Source organism: Vigna unguiculata, chromosome 9 (assembly GCF_037176805.1).
Source record: "Vigna unguiculata cultivar grain cowpea cultivar isolate G323 ecotype 2 chromosome 9, ASM3717680v1, whole genome shotgun sequence".
Classification (NCBI taxonomy): domain Eukaryota; kingdom Viridiplantae; phylum Streptophyta; class Magnoliopsida; order Fabales; family Fabaceae; genus Vigna; species Vigna unguiculata.
This window is the reverse complement of record NC_140800.1, coordinates 39225750-39249679: the sequence shown is the minus strand read 5'-3', so window position 1 is coordinate 39249679 and position 23930 is coordinate 39225750. Positions and strand designations below refer to the sequence as shown.

The following is a 23930-nucleotide window of genomic DNA, read 5'->3' as shown; positions in this document are numbered from 1 at the left end:
TGACGAGTAGTGATAAAGAGTTTTTGTAAAATGTTGTTGCGATAATGGTGTTTGAAAAAATGCATACTGTTTTGACAATGATATTTTAATGTTGTGGTATACATAGTTTGGTAGTGTAGAGGATAGAATGAAGTGCATCTGATACTGATGAGCGTATATATGTATTTGGAAGAAAAAAATAATATTGTTGAGACAGAGAGAGGGTGTGATCCACATCTTTCTGATGGATTCCAATCGTAGCCAATTAGAAAGATATATCCCACTTCAATAACAAAAGCAGAGATGGAAGCGAACAGATGCATTTTTAGTGCTCATCATCCAACTTATAATTTCTTTTTTCACTTGCTTTAAACAGATTAGAACAAGTTCTCATCATTAAAAATATATTCACACGACCAAAAGTTTTGCATTTATTTACTCTTAGTACGCTGCTGATATTTTAACGACCATAAAAAAATAAGAGCATTTCACAATTTAAAATATTAATATTTTATACTGATATACATTTTTATATTATAATTTTCCTTGCTCTCATGAGTGTGTGCGTGTCCCAGTATTGATATATATATATATCATGCTTGAGCTTTTATTTTTGAACAGTAGACTACTTTGCTTGTGGTTGACCGTGGTGGACATAAGTTGTAAAATTTATAATCATTTCAACAGTTACCATTTCATTGGATTAGGTAGTGGTATGGATTGAGAGAAGGAAGATAAAAAAATGAACTTAAATGAGTGAAAATTTTATAAATAGTTTGATTGATATAATAATAAAAGAAATTGTAAATTGATAGATTTATAAAATGATCAAAGTGCATACAGACAACCTACTTGTAAAGTGACCACATTTATGTAAAATAATCTATGTTAGGTTGACTTTTTTTTTTGTCTTATATATAATCCTTTTCTTTTCTTATTAGTATAATATGCAAACTTCAACTAGGGTGATTATGGATTGAATCAATCCAAATATAACAAAATAAATCGAATCTAAAATCTAAATTCATTATTTTAATTATATTAAATTGATTTATATTTTTTCAATTTAATTTAAATTAAATGTCTATTATATTCAATTTGTCAATTGTGTTATTATGTGCCAGTTTTAAAGGGCTTAGATTCGTACCATTATATTTTTTTATTTATAAATGTATAATTCTATGCGGTTCATTTTATGTTTCTTTCTCCTTTTTATTTTAATAAATTCAACGAATGATCAATTTACCTCATCAATTTGACATGGGATTTGTCTAACTTGAGTTGTTCCCGACAATGTAAATTTAATGTCTTGATCAGTTGAACATGGGTCTAATTTGACTTGGGTTGATCTGATCTAGTCCATTCTCATCTAAACTTGACTCAACCTGGATCGACTATACTCAATAAAATTTAGGTTTGAGCTTATTGAACTCAAATAACATGCAAGTCAAGTTGGTTTAACCTTGACTTGAGCTAACTTGACTTGGCCTTGATCAGGTTGGACCTAATGTGGTCTTGGTTGGGCTTAACCCAATCTTGGTAGGACTAGGGAACAACTTTAGCTTAGTCTAGCATGAATGAATGTGGGTCGACCACGAGTGTGGATCTATCCTAACTTTACTTAATTAGTTCCACTCATGTCATCTTAAGTCCGGACCAATTTGACTTGATCTGAGTCTGAGCTGATTCATTTCGACTCGGACTCAAGATATTTGTTTTAATATGGACCCGAACCAATTTGATTTGACCTAGGTCCGACCAAGTTGACTCGACTTAGGCCCATGATGACTCCACTTAACATGAATATAGGACAATTCAGGTCAACATGGGTTTGGGTTCACCCAAGTTGACATCTTAGCTTACTCATGTCAACATGAACCTAAATTGACTCAATTCAACTTTCTTAATTTGATAGTTTTTAAAATTAAAATTGGTATAAAAGTGATCTTTTATTCCTTTTAATTTCGTGTTTCTTTTTTCATATTATTTGTTCTTATCCTTGAGTAGTTTTAAATTTATACCACGTAATAACCCTTAGACTTTTATTTGTTTATATATATATATATATATATATATATATATTATATAGTTGAGATAAAAATTAGTATGCCTTTACTCAAAGAGACATTGAAAAGAGAAAAGAGGGAAAATGAAAAAAAAAATCAAATGACTTCGTTTCTTTTATTATGCAAAGGTTATAACAAAAAAAATTATAGGGATAAAAAAACACTTGGCACTATAATTAACCAAAAAGATGTTCTACGCTTTAAACTTTAAACTGTTCTGTAACCACCTAAACCAATAACTAAGAGTCAATTTTCAACTGTTCCTCCACAACCTCGTGATTTTAAGTTTCTCTTTTAGAAATAGGGAAAAAAAACTCAACCACCTTAAATTTGTCTTTTTCAAATAGAAATCTAGTCAGGTTAGAGGCTTAGGGAAAACATTTGGCCATTGACCTTAAGCATGGACATGTTGGTTTTCCTTGTGGTTGTCATAGGAAAATTTTTTTCTCTAAAAGTTCTTCTAAAATTTGAATAGAAAAATAAAAGACACCAAAGAGGAGAAAGATTTGAGGTTATTATAGGTTTAAACACAACTTTGATACTATATTAACATAAACATTAAACAGAGAAAACGAGAAGGATCACTGATTTTATATTTTAGTTTGAAGAAAGGACATAACAAGAGAATTTATAAAGATAAAAAAATAGTTGACACTTAAATTAAAGGATAGATTCTCCATTCATATGGTGACTATTAGTGAATGTTCTCTTGTAAAAGACAAAGTTTACAAGATATTAAGTTTTTACTTAGTTTATTTGTTTTTTAGAGTTAACGCTCTAAAATAATAATTTTTGGTGATTGATTTGGAGGAGAGTAAGACAATGCATTTGAGTGGATTAGAGAGTGAATTTTATGTTGTTCTCTTTAATGTTGTGTCCGGATCCATGTAAGTATTGGATGGAAAGTGAGTTACGGACGTGTTTGATTCCACTGATTTGCGATGATTTGAGAGGGCGAATTTGCACATGAGTTGCAGACTTAAGCACTCTATAAAATGAAGAGAAATACAGGAAAAAATAATTCATCACGTTAAAATTACTTCATTGTCCAGTGTATAAAAATTGATTGGTTTTATATATAATTGTTTATATATATATATAATAATTATATATTAATTATATGTATATTATAATAATAGAATATATTATAAACATAATATATATAATAATCGTTTTATATATATATATATATATATATATATTATAACAATTATACATATATATTTAATTAGTATTTTTTTAAATATTAATAATAATAATAACTCTTATTATTATTATAATTAGTATTATATAATAATAATAATAATATATTATTATTATTATTCAAATAAATACATTTTATAAATGAATTAATTATATAAAATAAAGTAAACTTAAATAAATGTGAAGATATAAATTAAATAGTGTATATTATAAATTATTTTAAGTTATCGTCGAGAATAATAATAATTTCTTTTAAGTTATTGGTGATAATTTTAATAAATTATATTTTTCTAATTTTAAATAACACCTTTACTTTTATTTTAATATCATATTTACATTAAAGGTTAAAATGGTAATTATACAATTTAATCTATTAAAAATTAAATTTTATTAAATTTTATTAATCACATCATACACAAATTTTCAAAAACTTCTCACTCATATCCACTCAAATCATATCATCTTTCATTTTTCTTTAATCCAAACAGTCTCATCTTTACTTACAAATTAACTCAAGTAATGCAAATTTACTCCCATAAATTAACACCTAAATTCAAACACAACGTAAGATATTTGGAGGTGAAAGTTGGTGAATTTAGAAATAAAGATTGTGAGAGTGAGTGATTTGATTGATGTGATTAGATTAAAACTAAGTTTAATTGAAAAAAAAATAAGATTTCCAAATTATCCATGTTGTTGAAAGTAATCTAAAATTATATTTAAATAAATTAGATTTATTTTATAAAAAATATTTAAATGAATAATTGGAAGAAAATAATTATTTTAATAAAAATAATAAAAAAATAATATATTTACATATTGAAAAAAATTAATAAACATTTTAGAAATTTTGGATGTTAATTATTGTTGTAAGTTTAATTTTAAAAGCGGAAATGAATCAAGACTACAAACATCTTTTACCATGAATTACCTTCAAATCATCTCATATAAAGAGATATGAGAAAATAGCATAATCCTGCAACTTCTTCCTTTCACCTGCTCTCATGTCTTACAAATCTAACACGATGCTCTTTCTAAAATCATTTCTCTTTCTGATCACTCTGAACCAGTTTATCCAAGTGAACACATAAGGTTTTTTTGTGCTACAATATCCAACTTGGCCTTTCTCTTTCTGAATATATTCTCAAAGAAGGGAATGAAAGTGATGTTTATCAGTGGAATGAATTACTATGCTTATCTTTGCATACTGTCTATGTTGATTCTCACACCTTTCTCCATTGTTGTGGAGGGTCCAAAGTTGTGGCTTGCATTGCTAATAGCCTTGTCCTAGATTGGTCCTAATTTGGTTGCTAGATAAAGTAATATACAAATATCACTCTGATGTTAGTTTATTTTTCTTTTTACCATCCTTTTAATCTCTTCCAATTGATGGAACTTTAATTTTAGATTTTTGCTTGTATATATACTATTATTGGATTTATGTAGCAGATAAACATTGTGAAACATTCTATGAAGAACAAAGTGATTTACTAACACATCAAATACTTTACCTAAAAATGACTAATGTTTCACATACACTTTGCTGCATTGATATTAATACATTATGATTAGGCTTTATGAAGAGTGCAAGTTTCGCATAAGTGAAAGTCCACGTAAATTGAAAAGGAAGAGAGAGAATTTCCTACAGAATCATGCAAGAATACACCATAACTCCTTCATGTTTTAGCAGGTTCCATGATCTGAATAAAATTGTTAGTTTTGGTCCACACTTAACTCAAAATCCCAAAGGGTTCTATACTTGTGGAAACTGTAATTGTTCCTTAATTTTCAAATATCTACAATATCAAGTTTAAAAGTGATGTTCCACTCTCTATCAGTGAGACTTTTATCTTGCAATTGTTGTGTGAACCAATAGTGCAAATTGTTTGAAAGAAAAAAATATTTCTATTGGATTAAAGTAAAGTTCATACAACTTGATAAACTTTAAGAGAAAAGTGAGAATTAAGTTAAAACCGTCTAAATCATCTTATGAATACATGTGATACTATTAAAAATGCAAAAGGTCCAAAAAACACTCATTATTAAAGATAGGCTTAAATACCTTTTTGGTCCTCATTTTTGTAGTGTTTGTTGCGGATGGTCATCATTTGAACAGAATGTTTAAAATGGTTCTCATTTTTACCAAATGTTTAAAATGGTCCTCATTTGGGTAAAAATGAAGACCATTTTAAACAGCGTTACAGAAAAGGACCAAATAAAGCACGAATTGCGAAAATGAAGACCATTTTAAACATTCGGGTAAAAATGATGACCATTTTAAACATTCTGTCAAAATGATGATCATCCGCAACAAACACTGCGAAAATGAGGACTAAAAAGGTATTTAAGCCTTAAAGATAAAAGGGTTAACTATGTTTTTATCCCTTAACTTTTAGTGAAAATTGGAATTAGTCATTTTTTAAAACTTTGGTCCAATCTAGTCCTCCAACTTTAGAAATTCATGAATTTAGTCTTTTAAACCAAATTTTGTTATGTTTATTTGACGTTTCACATATGTTTCATAGTATGGAATTGTTTAAATCATTTGATTAAAAAGACTAAATTCATATAATTTTAAAGATAAAAAATTAAATTAATCTAAAAGTTTGAAGAGCGGTTATTAATTCAATTTTTATAAAAAATTAATGAATAAAAATATATTTAACCCAAATAAATTATATAAGTCTTATTTTTTATTAATAACAATATCCTTTATTTACACACTTGAAATGTAGAATAAAAACTGAATAAAACAAGATGGTATTGATTTTTAACCCATCTAATTGCAGGCATTCCATCAATAATATTTCTTCTTGTCATATTATATCACCAATCATTTCAATCACTTATTTCTCTTCTTTTTTTCCATAAAGTTTCTCCAAGTATAAATGCTCTCTAAAGTGTCCAAAATGATTTTCCGTTATAATTATTACTTCCGGATTTTTCTTCATTCTCGCAAGCAATCAAAAATTTTGTAAATTGCTTCATGGATCGTAGCATGCTTGCTCCACCAAGATCACTCCTCAAGTAACTAGTTAATGGAGGTAAAATATAGATAAATGAATTGTGGGTTTAGCAAGAAATATTAGGTATTGGGTTTTGTACTATCTCCCACTTATTATTACTTGTGTCATTGAATACCTTATTCATAGAGTAAACTCCACTTACTCTATATTTCATATTCTAAATGTATACAACTTAGATATTTTTTGAAACACCAGATTCCATTCCCACATCTTATTGGGTATTACAGAAGAAATGAGAAGGTGCATGGCAATAATAAAATTCTCATAAAACTGAGAAAGAGTATCGCCTATGATCAATTTTTTTCTTATTCTTTCATGATTCCATGTTATCTTTTGTTGAAATATTCCCCAGCTTTTCCAAATTTTACACTCCTAGAAAAATGTAAATTCTGATAGGTTAGTTTAGTTTTGTGTATAACAGTTTACATCAAGAGGGTGGGGACAATATTCTATGTTCAATCAAAGATACAAAAACAGAGGACCATGCCTGGTTTTTTAAGTGTTCGTGGTAAAAGTATTCTCGTGTGTTTATGATCTTCCTTTCGTTGTTCATAATACCATGCTTTTTGTTCTTTCGAGAAAAGATTATCAGGAAAATATAACATTAATAAAATATAAATTCAATTTATAGATTAAAAATTAACATTATTTTTATCCAAAAATTTTAAAACAATAAATTTATGAATATTCATTCTTATATAATATTCTAATTTTTTATTTTCTTATTTAATGTCACTTAAACTCGAATTACACGTATAAACAAAATTTGTTATAATCTATTATGTAAAGATAAACATGAACTCAACTCAACTGTACAAAACTTGTTCTCTGTGACCCATCTGGTTAAAATCTGAGGTTGTGTTTGTGTTGTTTTTATCATAAAAAAAGTGAATTTGGAGAACTTGTCTTTTGACATGGAATATGGAGTGCTATAAAGGTGGTAAGATAAGTTTTTTTGTTCTTTTTCATGTTCCTTTTACCGTTGGTGCTGTATTTTTCTGATTAAAAGTTTGTGAACAATATACTTTTTATTGATTGAGTGGATTACTTTGTAGCTTTAATGGGTTATAGCCAGGTCCTTCGTGTCAAATTCTCACCACTTCTGAAGAATTAGATCCTTGCTCCATCACATCACAAGATATACCCTCATGTTTGTATTATTTAGTTATTTTAAGTTTATATGATTATATATATTTTTTCATTTATTAAAGGTTAAATAATTTTTTTCTAAATTTTCGTCAAGTTTTGTTAAATCAGTTATAATTTTATTTTTGTGCTTAGATTTTGATATTTTTTGCTAATTTTTTGCTAACAATGTTTAAATTATTAATGGTTACGAATCGTGACTATCATGTGTCACTTCGTAGTTTTTAAATTTTTTTTAAAATTTTTAATTTTTTTTAAATGCTCACATGTCAATCAAGCAACGTGTCACGTGTCATAGTCAATGTTTTATATTGAATTTAGTTTCTATATTTGTTATTTTTGTTTAATTGAGTCCCAATTTTGTTTAAAATTGAGCAATCTTTCAAATTTAATTTTTATATTAAAATTCATATTTTTTATTAAATATTTTTATTAAATTTATTAAAATTCACATTATTATAATTTTTATATAAAAATTAAATTTGGTCTAAATTTCGAAATTGAAAAAATTGCTCAATTTTAAACAAAATTGAAACTTAATTGAACAAAAATAACAAATATAGGAACTAAATTCAATATAAAACATTCATTTAAAAAGATTTAAAAATTAAAAGAAAAACTGTGAAGAGACACTTTACTATCACTGTTTATGACAGTTAATAATTTAAATGGTGTTAGAAAAAAAATGACTAAATTAAACAGAATTTACAAAAATTGATATCTATTTGAACACAAAAATAAAATTAGAACTAATTTGATAAAATTTAATAAAAATTGGAAAAGAAAATATTTTAACCTTTATTAAATTAGTATCCTCTTGTATTCATATTTACAAATATTAATAAATTTGCGCACACAAGTCAAAGTTGATTTGGTTTTCAGCTATTTTGATCAAACTAATAAAAGAAAAGTTTGTTTATTTTCAAAACAAATGTGAGTTTAAATCTGTACAAATAAGAAGTTAAATAACATAACTTTTATCTGATTTGGATAAGGTTTTATCAGTCACTAACTTTCCTCCTCTGTATACCCTTTAGTTCAAGGTTAAATCTTTACATTACTTTAGACAAATGCAAAACTTTATGAAGAATAAATTATTTTGATTGGCAATGCGTTATATTTAGTTACTGGTATTTTTGTCAAATACAAACAATTATACATTTTAAAGAAATATATGCGTGGACTTTTCATATAATTTGCGTAAATAATAATATGATTGGTTCGATAATAAAAATGAAAAGCAAATTCAAACGTTTATCGGATTGACACAAGTAATGAACTAAACAAAATAATTTGAAAGAATTGTGAAGCTGGAAAATCCTATTTGATTTGAAATGGGAAATCTGAAAAAGAAAAAGAAGTATAACTTTTTGAGTCGACGTGCAAGCAAACATGCAGAACTCGTGAAACAACTGTACTTTTTTGTTCCTATGTCTTTGACTTCTCACTCAAAAACTTTCTTTTTGGCTTACTTTTTTCTTAAGTGTTCTGCTTCCTAACATAGTACATTTCTTTTTATTCTCTAAGGTTTACTTATAAAAAATGAAAAGAAAAAAACATAAAAATAGTGCTATTTTAACTTCAACGTTATCAAAATAGTCTTGATACGACTCCATTTTAAAAAGTCATGTCAATTTAGTATAATTTCAATTGTTGTCATTTTTTTAATTTTAATAAAAGTCATATTAACTTAGTACAAATTTAGTATATTGTAATATAAATCTATGTCAAGTCAATTTAGTACAATCTTTTAATTTTAATTAAAGTCTTGTCAGTTTAGTACAAATTTAGTATATTTGTGATATAAAATGATATCGTACAAGTTTTTTATAACTTAAGTTCGTTGTTATTTTTTTACAACTTTGGTATAATGAAATCGTACTAATCTTACACGAATTCAAAATTACACCATTTTGAAATTTTAAAGACAAAATAACATTATTTTTGTGCACACACATGAGGAGAATAAGGTGTTGAACACAGAATGAAGAAGTTGAAAACGTAGTGGGCCCTTATTGAAAGCCCAAATTGGGTTGATGAGCCCATATTGCATGAGTGGGAATCTGTATGTCCATTATGATATGAGTGGTGAATGATGGAAGTGCAAAGATGCGCCCACTCTCCAAAAGTTTTAGTGCGTTGATTTCGCAAAAATGTGTCATTCCAAACTATTGTTTTCTCTTAAAGACAAAAATATAATAATCTTTATCAATAACTGTTCCTTGGAATATCTTAAACATTTCAAAAAATTTATGTGCTAACAACATCTTAACACCACACATGTTTTTATGCTGCGAAAGGCCGCGTCCAAACACATTATTCAAAATGTCCCAAAACAATTGTCCAATATTATAACAATACATATTTTTCTATATTTTATATATATAGTAAGATATAGTATGTGAGAAATTTTCAATTATACATGGATTGAATTAAGGAATTAAAAATCAATTTAGAATTAATTGTAAGCAATATGCTTCTGTTTGACGAATACTTTTGCAGATAGGACTATAATGGTAATCTTTGTCAGAAAATTCCTACATGGTTATGTGAGTAAGTGTGTTAGTGCATATTTTGAATACATATTTTATATATATTTGTGTGTTGATTCATGAATATATACTATTGTCGAGCTTAAAAAAGTAATTTTCCCAAACAAGCGTGGAAAAAACAGTGATGGAATACATGCTCTGTGCCTTTGGTTTCTATCCTTTGTTGTCGATCGTAATGTCTTGTCATATTATTTCGTTCCACCATATATCGCTAAAATGCTTTACCACGATTATAAAGTAAATACAAAAATTTGCTTACCGTGAAAAATAAAATAAAATAAATGAGTAAAAGTGGCATTATTCATTGTATGAATATAAAAAAATACATTTTTTTTTATTTAAGTTTACTTGAAGAAAAAAAAAAAGTTAATGGGATTTTTAAATCTTCAATTTGCACTTATAGTAAATGTCTATTACCATGTAATGTGTATTCTATAAGAGCTTTTGCGCTCTTCAAATAATGACCTTCGAAAATCGGTTCAATAGATAAGAGCGAATAGAGTAACGAATAAGTTTTAGTTATGATGGTTATGTTTTGCTTTTTAACTTTAAAATGGAATCATTTTTATTTTACTATTTAAAATTTGGTGCGCCAAAAAGTTAGGAAAAATTAAAAACATCTTACATGTGTTTATATTTTCTGTAGTTATAACTAAAATTGTAACTTGCTTTGGTATAATATTTGCATATGACATTTTTTTTAGGTGGATATAACAATTTCATCAAAACATAATTTAACAAAAAAAAAAAAAACATTGGACATGCATTACTCTTTTAGAAGCAAAATAGTATCCTTCCACGCATTGAAATTTCATGAAATAATCCCGGTGTTTTTTATGTATCTATCTATCATATGTCTATCACTTTATTATATAATGAGAACTGAATCACAACAAATATAAAATAAATAATCCATGATTGTATTGGAAAAAATAATCTTTAAAATTTTATAATTTGGAATTTTGTGGTGGATAATTATTTTTATTAAAGCCTTGTATGATGCATTTACTTGTAGAACTTTTTTTATTATATGTAAGTCAAATCGGATAACATAAAAATTAACTTAGAACTATCCTAAACTAGTTTTATATTACTTAATGTTTTTTTTAGGTATATGATCAAATTCAATTCAAAATTATTGGATCATGATGTGGCTTTGATTTTTATTTGTTTGAATTTTATTTGTTTGAATTTTATTTGATACACACACTCGTCTTTAGGGTCTAGCATTTAACATTTAAATGTATGCCTTGATTTATAGTAATTTCTTTTAATTTCTATCTGATATAGTTAACTATTTCCTTTTATTTTTATATATTTACCAGCGAACAATTAGATGTAATATTTATCAACTTGAACTTTTCATGTTTGATATTCACATTTTGTATTTGTAATTAAAGTGTACTTTGGTCTACTTTATTTTTTGAAAAATGATTTTAGTCTATTTTTTTTTCATGGTTTAAGTTCTTAACTTTTGATAAATGAATAATTTTTGTTCTTCTTAAATTTCGCATTCACCGTATTTCTCTTGTCTACTTATATGAAGTGTAAATAAAAAAAACAGTTGTCTGTCAATATATTGTCCTAGGAGGAGCTAGGTCGATTAGTTTTTGGGCTCATAGACCCAAGAGTGTGATGAGAATTCTAAAAAAAAAAACTATCATGCCACTTGGACTTGTAATAATAAACGTTTAATTCAACAAAAATAATAGATAGACTCATTATTTGTTCCGTCATTGTTCAACCAAAGTAAGTCAAATTCGTCATCTCACCATGAAATGGACGAGTTAGATTGGAGTTTCTAACCTCCAAACATGATGTGTCTTCACTCGCCTAATTCATCAAATTGGTAGACCAAAAGCGAGTCAGTCCATTCAAGTCCACCAACCTATTTTTTTCTTTTTTAATTTTTTTGTTTAAAATTTAAAAATAATTATTTTTTTAAATATTAAATAAACAAATATATATATATATATATATATATATAAAGATAAAAGAAAATTATAAAAAAAAGTGGTAGGTCAGTCTGTTAATCCGTCCTAAAACAGGACAGATTGTAATGTGCAACCCGTTTTCTAGTGGTAGACCAGTTCAACCTTAACTATTTTTTGTGGACCAAGGACAGGACAGGCAAAACGGGTCGGACTCCTGATTTTTATGGAATCCCTTAATTTAAAAATAAAATTATAATATCTTTATTTAAAAAATATATATAAAAGTGTCAACTAAAAAACTTTTCAAATGGTATGATACAGAATATAAAATCATATTTCCACAGTACAATCTCTAAGGTGAGATGTTCACTTATTTGCTTCCAACCGTGCTGTTTCTTATCCCACCTCCATAAGTTTCTTTCTGCATCTTATATAACGAAACGGTATAATCTAAAATTAAAAAAAAAAAATGACTGTTAAATATTTGTTAAAAATGACTTTTAAAATTTTGTCTCCAAAGACAACGTAAAAGTATTTGTTAAATATTACTGTAAATTTATAGCTTTGAATACTTATAATTACTTTAAAAAAATATTGAATAATTTGACAAGTTTCTTTGATAATATTTGACATTATGTTTTAAATACATTTGGTTATCATTTTTCTAATAGGATAATATTAAGGGAATATTTTTTTTTTCAGTCTATTTCATCTCTCTCATTCGTTTCATCAGGCTTTTAACATAGTAACAAAATTGTGTCAAACATATTCGTGTGAGTTCATCCTAAATGGGCCAACTTATGGCCTAATCTATATCTCTCTCACTTCTTACCTATGGGCCTGCCCAAGCTGATTCACGGACGAATAATATTTTCAAAACTACGAAACTAGACTCCATGCATTTCACATGGGCCACTTTTTTATGCATGTTTTCAAACTATTTCTGAGCAGTGATTATTTATTAAAAATATGTTAACTTATTTGGTTAATTTAGAAGTTGCATATAATCAGGGGAGGATAAAAAGCACAAATAATAATAAAAAAATATAAAAAATGTTAACTAAAATTCGGGAACAAGATGACAGTGTCAAAGAAAAGACATTAAAATAAGAAAAAAAATCCGATAACAAAATATAATAAATAAAGGCATAAATCTGGATAGAAAACGAAGTTTCTCTAGAAAAAAACATGCGTGATGAAAAGAGTTATTAACTAATCACATGACGTACCCATAATAATCAACTAAAATTTTGACGAACCCAATAATGAAGAAATGATAGTTAAGAAAAAGTAAAATAAATCAGGAGTACTGTGATGGTCAAATTGTTTTGATAGAAAAAGAAAATATAAAGAAATGGAAGAAAGAATTATTGGAATTTAATATGATTTTATTGTCTATTATAAAATTTCAAAGAGTAACTTTTATAATCATTCAATTGATTGCTGACATTATATGTCTAATACATGTTTTATTATCGCTAAATGATGATAATATATATGAAATAAAAAAAAATCATGGCCATCAACGTTGACAAAAATTCAGAGCTAAATAAAATCAACCAAGTTCTAATGAATTAAAATATATTCAAATTTAAATATTAAACGTACGATAAAATATACTTTCTCAAATTGATTTCTAATTGAACAAATCCAATTAAATTAAATTTTTAAAATCACGGAAAATAATATTTTAATCTCCAAAAACTATTGATCGTAAATATTTTTATTTTTATTTTTGAAGTTTCAGAAGAAATAATTTACGTTGAAACTATGATGACCATGGTGGTCTAGAATTATATTTTATAATTCAAAAAATAAATTGGTTAATCGATAATCATAATTTCTTGTGCACATGTTTATTATTTTTGAAGATAAAGAAGACAAATTTATGTAAATATGTTTGTCCACTAATTTATTATGTAATTATAGAATATCTTCACTTAGCTTTGGTTTTTGTCTAATTTTCTTTATATTTTTTATTGATATAAGTGGTAGAGTAGTTATTATGTAAAGGAGAAAAAAAAAAGTTATAGGTTTGTAGTAGCTATAGCTAGTGCACATTAAAGAAGTAACATTTTAGTAAAAGTGATTTTCAAATACCAAATTTGTTTAACTTATACGTCTAGTGGACCAACCAACGTAGACCATAAAAAAGTTTCATAATTTTTTTAATTAAATAATTAGTCTTCTTTAATACAGATATTTGGAGTATCAATTAAGTATAGACTTGGACTTAAGATTGTTATGTCGCTAAATCATGTTATTTTTTCAGTTTTTTTAGATATACACACACTCCATTCTCAAATAACCTTAGACAGAATATAATTTTCTATTTTATTGAGCCCTTTATTTTTTTAAAATATAAATGTATTTTATATTTTTTCTTTATTATGTACATTCATCAGTCTTTCGTTTATTTCATCTATTACATGTCTACCCGTTTCTTAAAAAACACAAACTATTTTTTTTTTCTGGATGAAAAGGAAAACTTATCGTACTAAGGAAGATGAAACAGATAAAATACAGTAAACTAAAAAGATAAAGAAAAATAATAGAATAATAAAAATACATTATAAGTTCTTTAAAATGAGAGGCTAAATATAAAAATATATGAAGTTCAAATGCTTTACATTACATTGGATTGAGTTCGGTCTAAATTTCAAACTAAATTAATTCAACTGTGAAATTTAAAAAACTAAAGTAACTGAATTGAATGGTATTTTCCATTCAAAACTGATTCAATTCATCCACAAATACTCTTAACAATTAGTATATTTAGAAGGCACAACATAAAATTCTTTAAAAAATTTAAATTATATATATATAATTTTTTGTACGTTAAGTTTGTTATAATGTGACAAGTATTTGAGTTTTAATGTAAGTATTATGACATTAACCATCATTATTATTTGATAATAAAAATTAAAATTTTTAACAATAAAATTAAAAAAATTAAAAAATAAAAGATACTTAACGCATATTTATATGGATCATTAGCCAACAAGAATTGCCTGCCACGTGGGTTAACCAGTATTTCTGTTCTCTTTAGTTACAATCTTAGAAATATTAATTAAAGTTTTTATATCATATTAAAACATTATTGGAAGTATTGAGATGAATATGCTAATTATAATTTTATTAACTTTTTTTTTCTTTAGCTAGTGTTTTGAAAGTATCTGCTATATCTTCATTATTTTTTCTTTAAATTTTCTGTTATATTTGAGCAAGAAAAGGATGAGAGCCCACGAGTTTACAGACAGCAATAAATTTGATATGGTTGATTGATTGAATAGTCAACATTTAATATTTAATTTTTAATAAAAATAGTAATAGAGCAATAAATAATAAATAAAATTATCTCTGTCCATAATATTTAATATTTTTCACTTACATAATCAACTTTAATTTTCAATTTTTTTAATTTTTTTTCCTTTTTTTTATTCTCTCACTTTCTATTATTTAATGAAAATAATGCATTAAAGAGTTTACTACTCCACCACCATTAATTAATGGCGACATCTAAAATCCACATAGTACAGGTAGATTGTGAATGAATGAAAGCAAAACGGGTTTATTTAGCTTTAGTGTATCTTACTCTGGAAAAAAAAGTCAGAAGAGACAGCGACAACTTATACAACATTCATCATCAGATGCATGAACATACACTAATGTTTTCCGAATCAGGGATCAGTTATCAGCCACCTTCGTGCAACCAAATTAGGCATTCAATTACCCTTCTCACATCTCACCGTCATATTTTATTTAAGCTATTCTAAATTCTAATACCCAAGGAATATCAACTTGTCACACCCATCCTCGTGTAAATGATATGGACATTTTAATATTTATGATACACGGGATCGGACATAACCAATTATTTCAAATTATTTCTTCTCATTCACTCCTATTTTCTTTTCACCACCTTCTTTGCTGATAACAATCCCAACCAGTTTACAAGGCTCAGCATCCTCAAGTTTTTGAACCACACCTCTCATGGTGGGTCTTAAAGCCGGAAGAGTTCCCGTGCACAGAACCGCGGTTCTCAAAACCTTGCAAGCTTCCTCTTTATACATTTCTGGGATTCTCGAATCCACAACACCCCTAAGACCCTCTTTGCTCCGTGCCATGTTATGGACCCAACTCACCAAATCCTTATTCTCCCCAAATTCTGCTTCATTTGGTCTTTTTCCAGTCACCAGCTCCATCAGCACCACCCCAAAACTGTACACATCACTCTTCTCAGTCACTTTGTATGTGTAACCATATTCTGCACCGATTCCAACATCAACACATTAATAAACATAAAAATAATAAAGACGCTTAATTAATGACAGTAAAATAATCAGTACCTGGAGCAATGTAACCGTGGGTTCCGGCGATGACACGAGAGGAAGAATCCTTTCCAACGTTGGCCTGAACAACCTTGGCAAGCCCAAAATCCGCAATCCTAGGTTTCAAAAACTCATCCAACAAGATGTTACTTGACTTGACATCTCTGTGAATCACGGGCCGTTCGCACCCGTGATGCAGATACTCCAAGCCTTTGGCTGCCCCGACAGCGATTTCGTACCTCGTTTCCCAATCAAGCTCCATCTTTCTACTTGTGTGAAGCCGATCCCACAAGCTTCCATTGGGTAAATACTCGTACACCAACAAGCTCGAATCTTCACTCGTTATGCTGCAATAAAGCTTCACCACATTCACGTGCCTTATGGAGCTCAAGGCCTGAACCTCTGCATCGAACTCCTTAGACTTCCCACCCTGCTTATTCCCAAGCATCGGAGTGCTGCTCCACGACTTCTTCCGCGCGGGTACGTCGGTGTTCCAGATATGCTTCACCGCCAGTTCTTTTCCGTTGGAAAGCGTGACTCTGTACACGTTCCCCGAACCTCCTTTTCCTATCAGATTCTCCTGCTTGATGGAATCTAGAATCTCCCCCTCCGAGAAACTTAACACGTGGAACGATTTCACGTCCCAGGATTCCTCCTTCAACGAACGTTCTCCGAATCTCTCTCCCTCCTCCTTTCTCCTCTTGATCTGCAAGTAAATGCCCAAACACGAAAGCAATAATATCGACGCTATCGCGAAGCAAATTACGAGAGCACGCATGTCCTTGGACATGCCGGAGGAAGAAGAGCAACGCGGGAAGGAGTTGATGGCGTCGACGCTGCACAGACCGGGGTTTCCCGAGAGGCTTCCGTTGTAAGCTTCGAGGGTTAGAGCCTGAGGAATTGGACCCCTTAACCGGTTGTACGATAGATCAAAGAGGCTTAACCTGAGGAACGCTAAACCCCCGGGGATTTCACCGGAGAGATCGTTGTCCGAAAGATTCAGAGAATTCAGCGCGGGGAAAGATCCCAACGAGGTGGGGATTTCTCCAGAGAGTGAGTTCCTCGATAGGTCAATGTCGTTGAGGGATTTGCAGGAACCGAGAGATTCGGGTATCGAACCTGATAACCTATTGCTCTGCAAATGAAGGTTACCCAGTTCTTTAAGCTCCCCGATTCCTTCTGGAATCTTCCCCGAAATCTGATTCTCGCTCAGGTCCACACTCACCAACGACGTCGCTTTGGAGATTTCTTCGGGTATTTCACCGGACAACCGATTTTGCCTGGCGAGTATTGAAGCTAACTTTTTGGCATTTCTGATATCCGGAGCAACCGGACCTTCCAACTGATTCAGCTCAATGTCGATAATTTCAGCGTTGGGCAATCCCCAAATCGCCGGTGGCACGGTACCCGAGAGCGAGTTACTGCTGACTCTGAATCGCTTCATACTCCAACAGTCTCCATAGGTCGCTGGAATCTCCCCGGAGAGATTGTTCTGAAGCACGAGCAGTGCGGTCATCTTCCCCTTTTTACACATCTCCGGCGGAATAGTCCCCGACAAGAAATTCTCCGACACGTCGATGAAATCAAACTCAGCCCAGGAACCAACCTTCTGAGGAATAGGACCAGTCAATTTGTTCCTGTACAAAGACAGGGCCTGGAGGCCTTTGAATTCGCCTATTTCATTCGGAATCTCCCCTGATAAGTTGTTCTCAAAAAATTGCAGCGAAACCAAATTGGTCAAGTACTTCACTTCAGAAAGATCCCCTTCGAGTCTATTCATGGAGCCGTCCAAAAATTGAAGCCCCGTGAGGTTTCTCAACCCGGTTGGAATCTTCCCCGTGAAGGAATTGTTGAAAAACACAAGCTGCCAGAGTTTCCGAAGGTTCACAATCTCCGCGGGAAATTCACCGGTGATGTGATTGTCGGAGAATTCCAATTCCGTGAGCTCCGTGAGGTTGCCGAGTCCCACCGGAAGTTTCCCCCCGAGGGTGCAGTTGGAGAGGTAGAGCCAATTCAGCTTCTTGAGACTCACAACCTCTCTGGGAAACGGCGTGAAATCGAAAGGGTTATCTCCGACACTTAACTGCAACAGACCCGTCATGTTTAATAGCGACTGCCACGGAAAAGTGCCCGAAAATCCACTTTTGTTTAAAAACAAATACTCCAAGTGATTAAGAGGAGATATGTCGGGGAAGGGACCAGAGAAAAGGTTGTTTCCCAAATCCAAGTAGCGCAGGCTGACGCATTTTCTAATGTCCTCTGAAACATTGCCATACAAGGCGTTGTAGCCGAACGCGAGTTTCTGGAGCGATGGAAGGTTGCAGAGAGAGTGAAAGGGAAGAACCCCGGTGAGATTTTTGTTGGAGAGGTTGATTTCGGTGACCGAACGGAGGTTGTTGCAAGTTACTCCGTTGAAGCTACAAACGGAGTTGGTGCCATTCCATGAGTCAAAGAGTTTTGAAAATTTTGAACTCTTGAGAGAGGATTTTAGGTTGAGAAGGAGTTGACGCTGGTCGTGCTGTTGGGCGGTGAGTAGAGAGAAGAGTGAGAGAAGAAGAAGAAGGCGAAAGGCGGCGGACATGTTTGGAAAGTGTGAAAGATGAGTCTCCCAGTTTCAGTTTCAACTAAAACGGGTTAAGTACTCCACCAAGTCACGGTAAAGCAATTAAGCAAACGACGTCGTTGGAACATGGCTTAGTTTACTACAAGGTTGTTCTATTTCGTATTTCTGTTACAAAACGGTCGTTTTCTCCTCTTGTTCTTGTTTTTTATTATTTTACCGCGTATTTTCTTAATGTTACTTTTCCTAAAGCACTCAGTTCTTCTCCGGTACCAGTGTCAGTTGTGGAAGAGTCGTGGACGGATGTTAGGATGAAACTGAAAGCAGCCAGTGTCAATGTATGTACAACCATTGACTTGGACGGTTGGAATCAACACAATAATTGGATAAAAAACACCACGTAGTTACTATACCCTGAATAAAAAAACAAATATAATTCATTGAGAACAGAAGAAAAATTACCTTTCTGTCAAGATAAATTGGTAGTAGAACTAGTAACTTAAGCATAACAATTAAAAATTAAAAATTAAAATTCTGGAGCATTTTTTGTTTGAGTTAGAAATTTTGATTTGAACGATAAGGGTTTTTTCTTAAATTAAAGATTTTCGTTTAAGTGACAAAGACTCTCGTTTAAGTTAAAGATTTTCGTTTGAGCTAAAATTAAATAAAAATAAAAAAGAGTTTTAGTGAATTTTTTTTCTAAACTAAAGATTTTTGCTTAAGTGATACAGACTTCTGCTTAAACTAAAGATTCTTACTTAAACTAAAATTCGAACTGAGAAAAAAATTGAATTTTAACTATTTTTACTTAAACTAAATTTTTTTCGTTTGAGCAACATAGACTCTCATTTTCACTTGAGTTAAAATAGCAAATTTTCACCTATTCTCAACATGTAAAATCAAAAAATACCAATCACCACAATTCATATGCACTCGTCAATTCAAACACAACAAAACACAACTAATGATCAAGATAAACAATTCATTTCGAAATTTCAACTAAATCTAACTTCTCTTACCTCAAACATATACCAAACTTGATAAGAAGAAAATCCCAAAGAAATTTGAGCACCAAGACCCTAAATTCATCATAGAGAAAGCAAAACACATGAACACAAAGAAGGAATGATGTTCCGATCAGAATTCAAGAAAAACAAAGCTCTCAAACAAAAAAAGAAAAGTAAAGTTGGATTTTCAACTTAGTATGATTAAAGAATTGTTCGGGTAGATTCAAAGAGGACTTCGCGGTGATTTCAAATTTGACCTCTGATTCAGGAAAATATGAAGATTCATACGAGAAAAAAGAGAATTAAGGTTGAACGAAGAGAGAAGAGCAAACTGAAGTTGGAAGAGAGAAAAAAATTATGTTTAGATAGAAGAGCGAACTAAAGTTGAAAAAGAGATAAAAATTATGTTTAGATAGAATAAAGACAGCTGATTTTTATTTTAACAAAAATGGGTTTCACAGTACTTTTCTTAATTTAAAATCACGTTTGAATTAAAATATGTATTTTATGTATTTTTTTATAATTTATCTATATAATTGACTTTCACATTAAATTTTACTAATTTAGTAAAAGAAAACCTACATCTTAGATGTTTTCAAGACAACTTTTGAATAGCAAATGTTGGAGTTTTATTTAGCACAAGAGGAAAGAACCAAATTAAATGATGGGAATGAAAAATAGAAATCCTAACAAGCTTTCAATTCAACTACACTACATTTTCCACCCTCACTTATCCATTCTTATTCAAACATCTGTAGCGTTTATAGAGAAAGAAGAAATAAATGAAATATGAAGGCAAGTGTGTATTAGAACTAATTGATTAGTTTGTCCTTAATAGATGTTATATTTTGGATTTAATACAATTAAGACAAAAATGTACCAATAAAATAATTATACTTAAAATAAAAATAAAACAAAAAATAGTAGCTAGTGGCTGAGGAGTTATAGTTCAGATTGTATTGGTAAGAAAAGAGAGTGAGAGCACACGCGACACATGGAAGAGTGTAGCCGCCGAAACTGACTTTTGTTTTTATATATATATATTTTGTTTGTTTTGAATAAGGGTCCATTGATTTTCGGTAGAAAGTGACAAAATAGTAATTTAGAAAAGAGAAGATAAGTACCTACTGACAAAACACTGGCCTTCTAGAATCACAATGACGGTCAAACGTCACCGTTTCATAGAAAATAAATAAATGTAGTAATTGCTGTTTAATTAAGCTTCATTGTTAAGAAAAGTATTTAGTACTAATGATACTAATCATTGGTTTTACGTTAATCATATGTACTGAGATAATTAGATGCCACTTTCTTTTCTGGTAGAAAGCATATAACTGATTTTTTAGTTTAATGCATTATATTAGGGTTTTTTTTTTTCATAGACAGATTTATATCTCTAATTACGGTAATAAATAGATTTAAAAAAAAAAGTAATGAAAGTAGTCTAACTGCTTACATGTTTTCTTACAAAGAAATTATTCATTCTCCTGATGTTTTTTTTGATTTTAGATAGTTAAACTATCAAATAAAGAAATCGTGTAGAGACATATATTTTTAGACCTGAAATCGTGTAAAAAAAAAACGTTTTTCCTTTGTAATCAATTACATGTGTATTTTGTGATGTTGGATCCTTATAATCGATTACAACAAATAAAATTGAGATTTTTTTTATTGAAATGATATAATTTTTTAACAAAATTATCGATGTAGGATTTTTTTAAAAAAATTATATAAATAAGTGAAAGTGTGCTCATTGAACCCATATATTTTCTTCCAATTTTTTTATAAACTTATGTTGTAGTCTTAAATTATTTTTCTAAAAGATTTTTCAAAAAAAACTATGTTTTCTTAAATATAATGATTATATATTTCTTTTATAGATTTTTAACTTTGAAATATTTCTTAATAAACTATAAATAATATTTTTGGTTTCTTATATGAATATATTTTGAAACTTTTAGTTTAGTTTATTATTTAAAATTATTTATTTAAATAAATAAATATGTATATTTTTAATTTTAATGTACTTATCAAATTATTAAGTAAATAGTATTATATGATTTTAATAATATATAAAATTATTCATGAAATTACTAATAAATCTGAAATTATAATTTAAGGTATTGAAATTATATATTTTTATTTAATTTTATTAATATATTAAAAATAAAAATCCAATATTTTTGTGTTAAAAAAAGAAATTTAGTAAACATTTAAAATAAAATTATCTAAAAATTTCAAAATAAAAACTATTTTCACATAAAATTAAAATAATAATATAAATTTTTTAAAATACTACAGAAGAAATTAAAAACATTATTTGTAATTCTTTAATTAAATTATTAACAAGTAAAAAATCTATAAAAAAAATAAAAACTCGGTGTGAAACACATTTAACTAACTCCACCCTGATAGGAGATCATGTTATCCCATAATGAGAGCAGGACATAAAATATTAAAAATAGCATAAAATATTAAAAATAGCATATAAATAGCTTAGCAACATAAAGAGAATAAAAACTCTTTATATTAGTTAAAAAGGAAAATTACACTCATTTTACACATATTTTTTCACTTTATATTAGGAATCATTTCTTGTAATCGATTATCAAATAAGTGTAAATAGGTGTAATCGATTACAGGAACCCGAAATCACAACATACACATTAGTAATCGATTACAAAGCAAAAATCGTCTACTCGCCACATGATTTCAGGTCTAAAAATGTGCGCTCCCAACATGATTTCTTCATTTGACTTCATAAAAAAACGTGTGAAAACAACACAATTTGTCTACTTTTATAATTTTTTTAAATCTGTCCATTAGCGTAATTAGAGATGCAGATTTATATTATCACTGTACAAATTTATATTATTAATTGATTAAACTTCATTTTTCAAAAATAGTTATAGTAAATTAGTTTTTTTGTTTAAAAAATGTTAATTGTTTTTTGTTTTTATTATTTTAAAAATAAAACATAAATTTTATCATTTTAAAATTTTAAAACATGATTTTATTAAATTTATAGTTGAAAAAAGGAAAATAAAAAATCTTGAGCCCATTTACCTTAGAGTTTATATATGCCCATTTACCTTAAATTTAATTGCTATAACTAACTAATACAACTTTTAAAGATCAGTCCTGAATAAAAAATTACAATTTTTCGTGAACCATTTTATTTTACTTTCTAGAAGAATATAACTGACACGTTTATTAACTTTCAGTTTTGTAATAATGATTTAGGAAACTAAATTATTTTAATTAGAAAAATCAGATTATAAAATAATGTAATGTGTATTAGCTTTTTTATCATGTTAAAATAATATAACTTTTAAAATATATAGTTTTAAGAAAATAATGCCATTTAAAAATATATAAATGTTGAATTAATTACGTAATAATTATTTTTAAAAAATAAGTTATTTACTTCCTGAATAAAATTTCTCTCACTCAAACATAGTCCCCACCTATATTGTCTTTTCCACCATGAAAGTGTTTTTAATTTTTCCCTTCCATTTAGACATGGATAAAGCAAGTTTTCTCGGCACTCCAACTATGAATGACCGCTGCAAACGAAACCGCATACGGAATTACATGAAAGAATTTATCGTTGGAGAAATCAGAGAAACATGAATATGATTATCATATTTGCTTTTACAAATTTGAGAGCCATGGGAAAGAAAGAATTACAAAAAATACTTTTCTCATGTGAAGATTTGAAAACGATTAATAATAAAATATATAATATTATTAAATAATAATAACAAATAATAATATTAATATTAATAAAGAAATTAAATATTAATAACAATAAATATATAATAATCATAATAATAATATATTAATTTTAACTATAAAGATAAAACTGTAATCTTATATTTTAATCCATTAAAATTTTATCTTTTATCTGTTATATCATCTAAATTGTTTGCAAATTTTCCATTTAAATTCACTGATTTTATTTTTAAATTTCTTAAAAAGAATAGCATATACTTCATCCTCTAAATTTTTATTATCTCTTAAATCAATCTTCATATGAACATATTAATGCTAGAATTAAAGGCTAAAATTATGGAATAATGAAGACAAGGAATTGACGAAACAATGGTCTTTGCTCGTAGTTTTC

The 23930-nt window shown here is 28.6% G+C and overlaps 1 protein-coding gene across 1 annotated transcript; it reads right to left on the bottom strand.

The window, feature by feature from the left end:
* Positions 1 to 15457: 15457 nt before the first annotated feature.
* LOC114196310 (Leucine-rich receptor-like protein kinase family protein) lies at positions 15458 to 19008 on the bottom strand. The gene is made up of 2 exons (XM_028086911.2): positions 16256 to 19008; positions 15458 to 16173 (listed from the first exon to the last, which is right to left on the bottom strand). Exons 1-2 carry the CDS (start codon positions 18816 to 18818, stop codon positions 15791 to 15793), a joined length of 2946 nt encoding a protein of 981 aa, XP_027942712.1. The 5' UTR covers positions 18819 to 19008; the 3' UTR covers positions 15458 to 15790.
* Positions 19009 to 23930: the final 4922 nt, after the last annotated feature.

What these genes read in the sequence shown, in the direction of transcription:
- LOC114196310 (XM_028086911.2), bottom strand. Translation starts at nt 18,818, where the DNA reads ATGTCCGCCGCCTTTCGCCTTCTTCTTCTTCTCTCACTCTTCTCTCTA. An exon ending in CCACGGTTACATTGCTCCAG is followed by an intron (nt 16,174 to 16,255) that starts GTACTGATTATT and finishes GAATCGGTGCAG; the next exon opens with AATATGGTTACACATACAAA.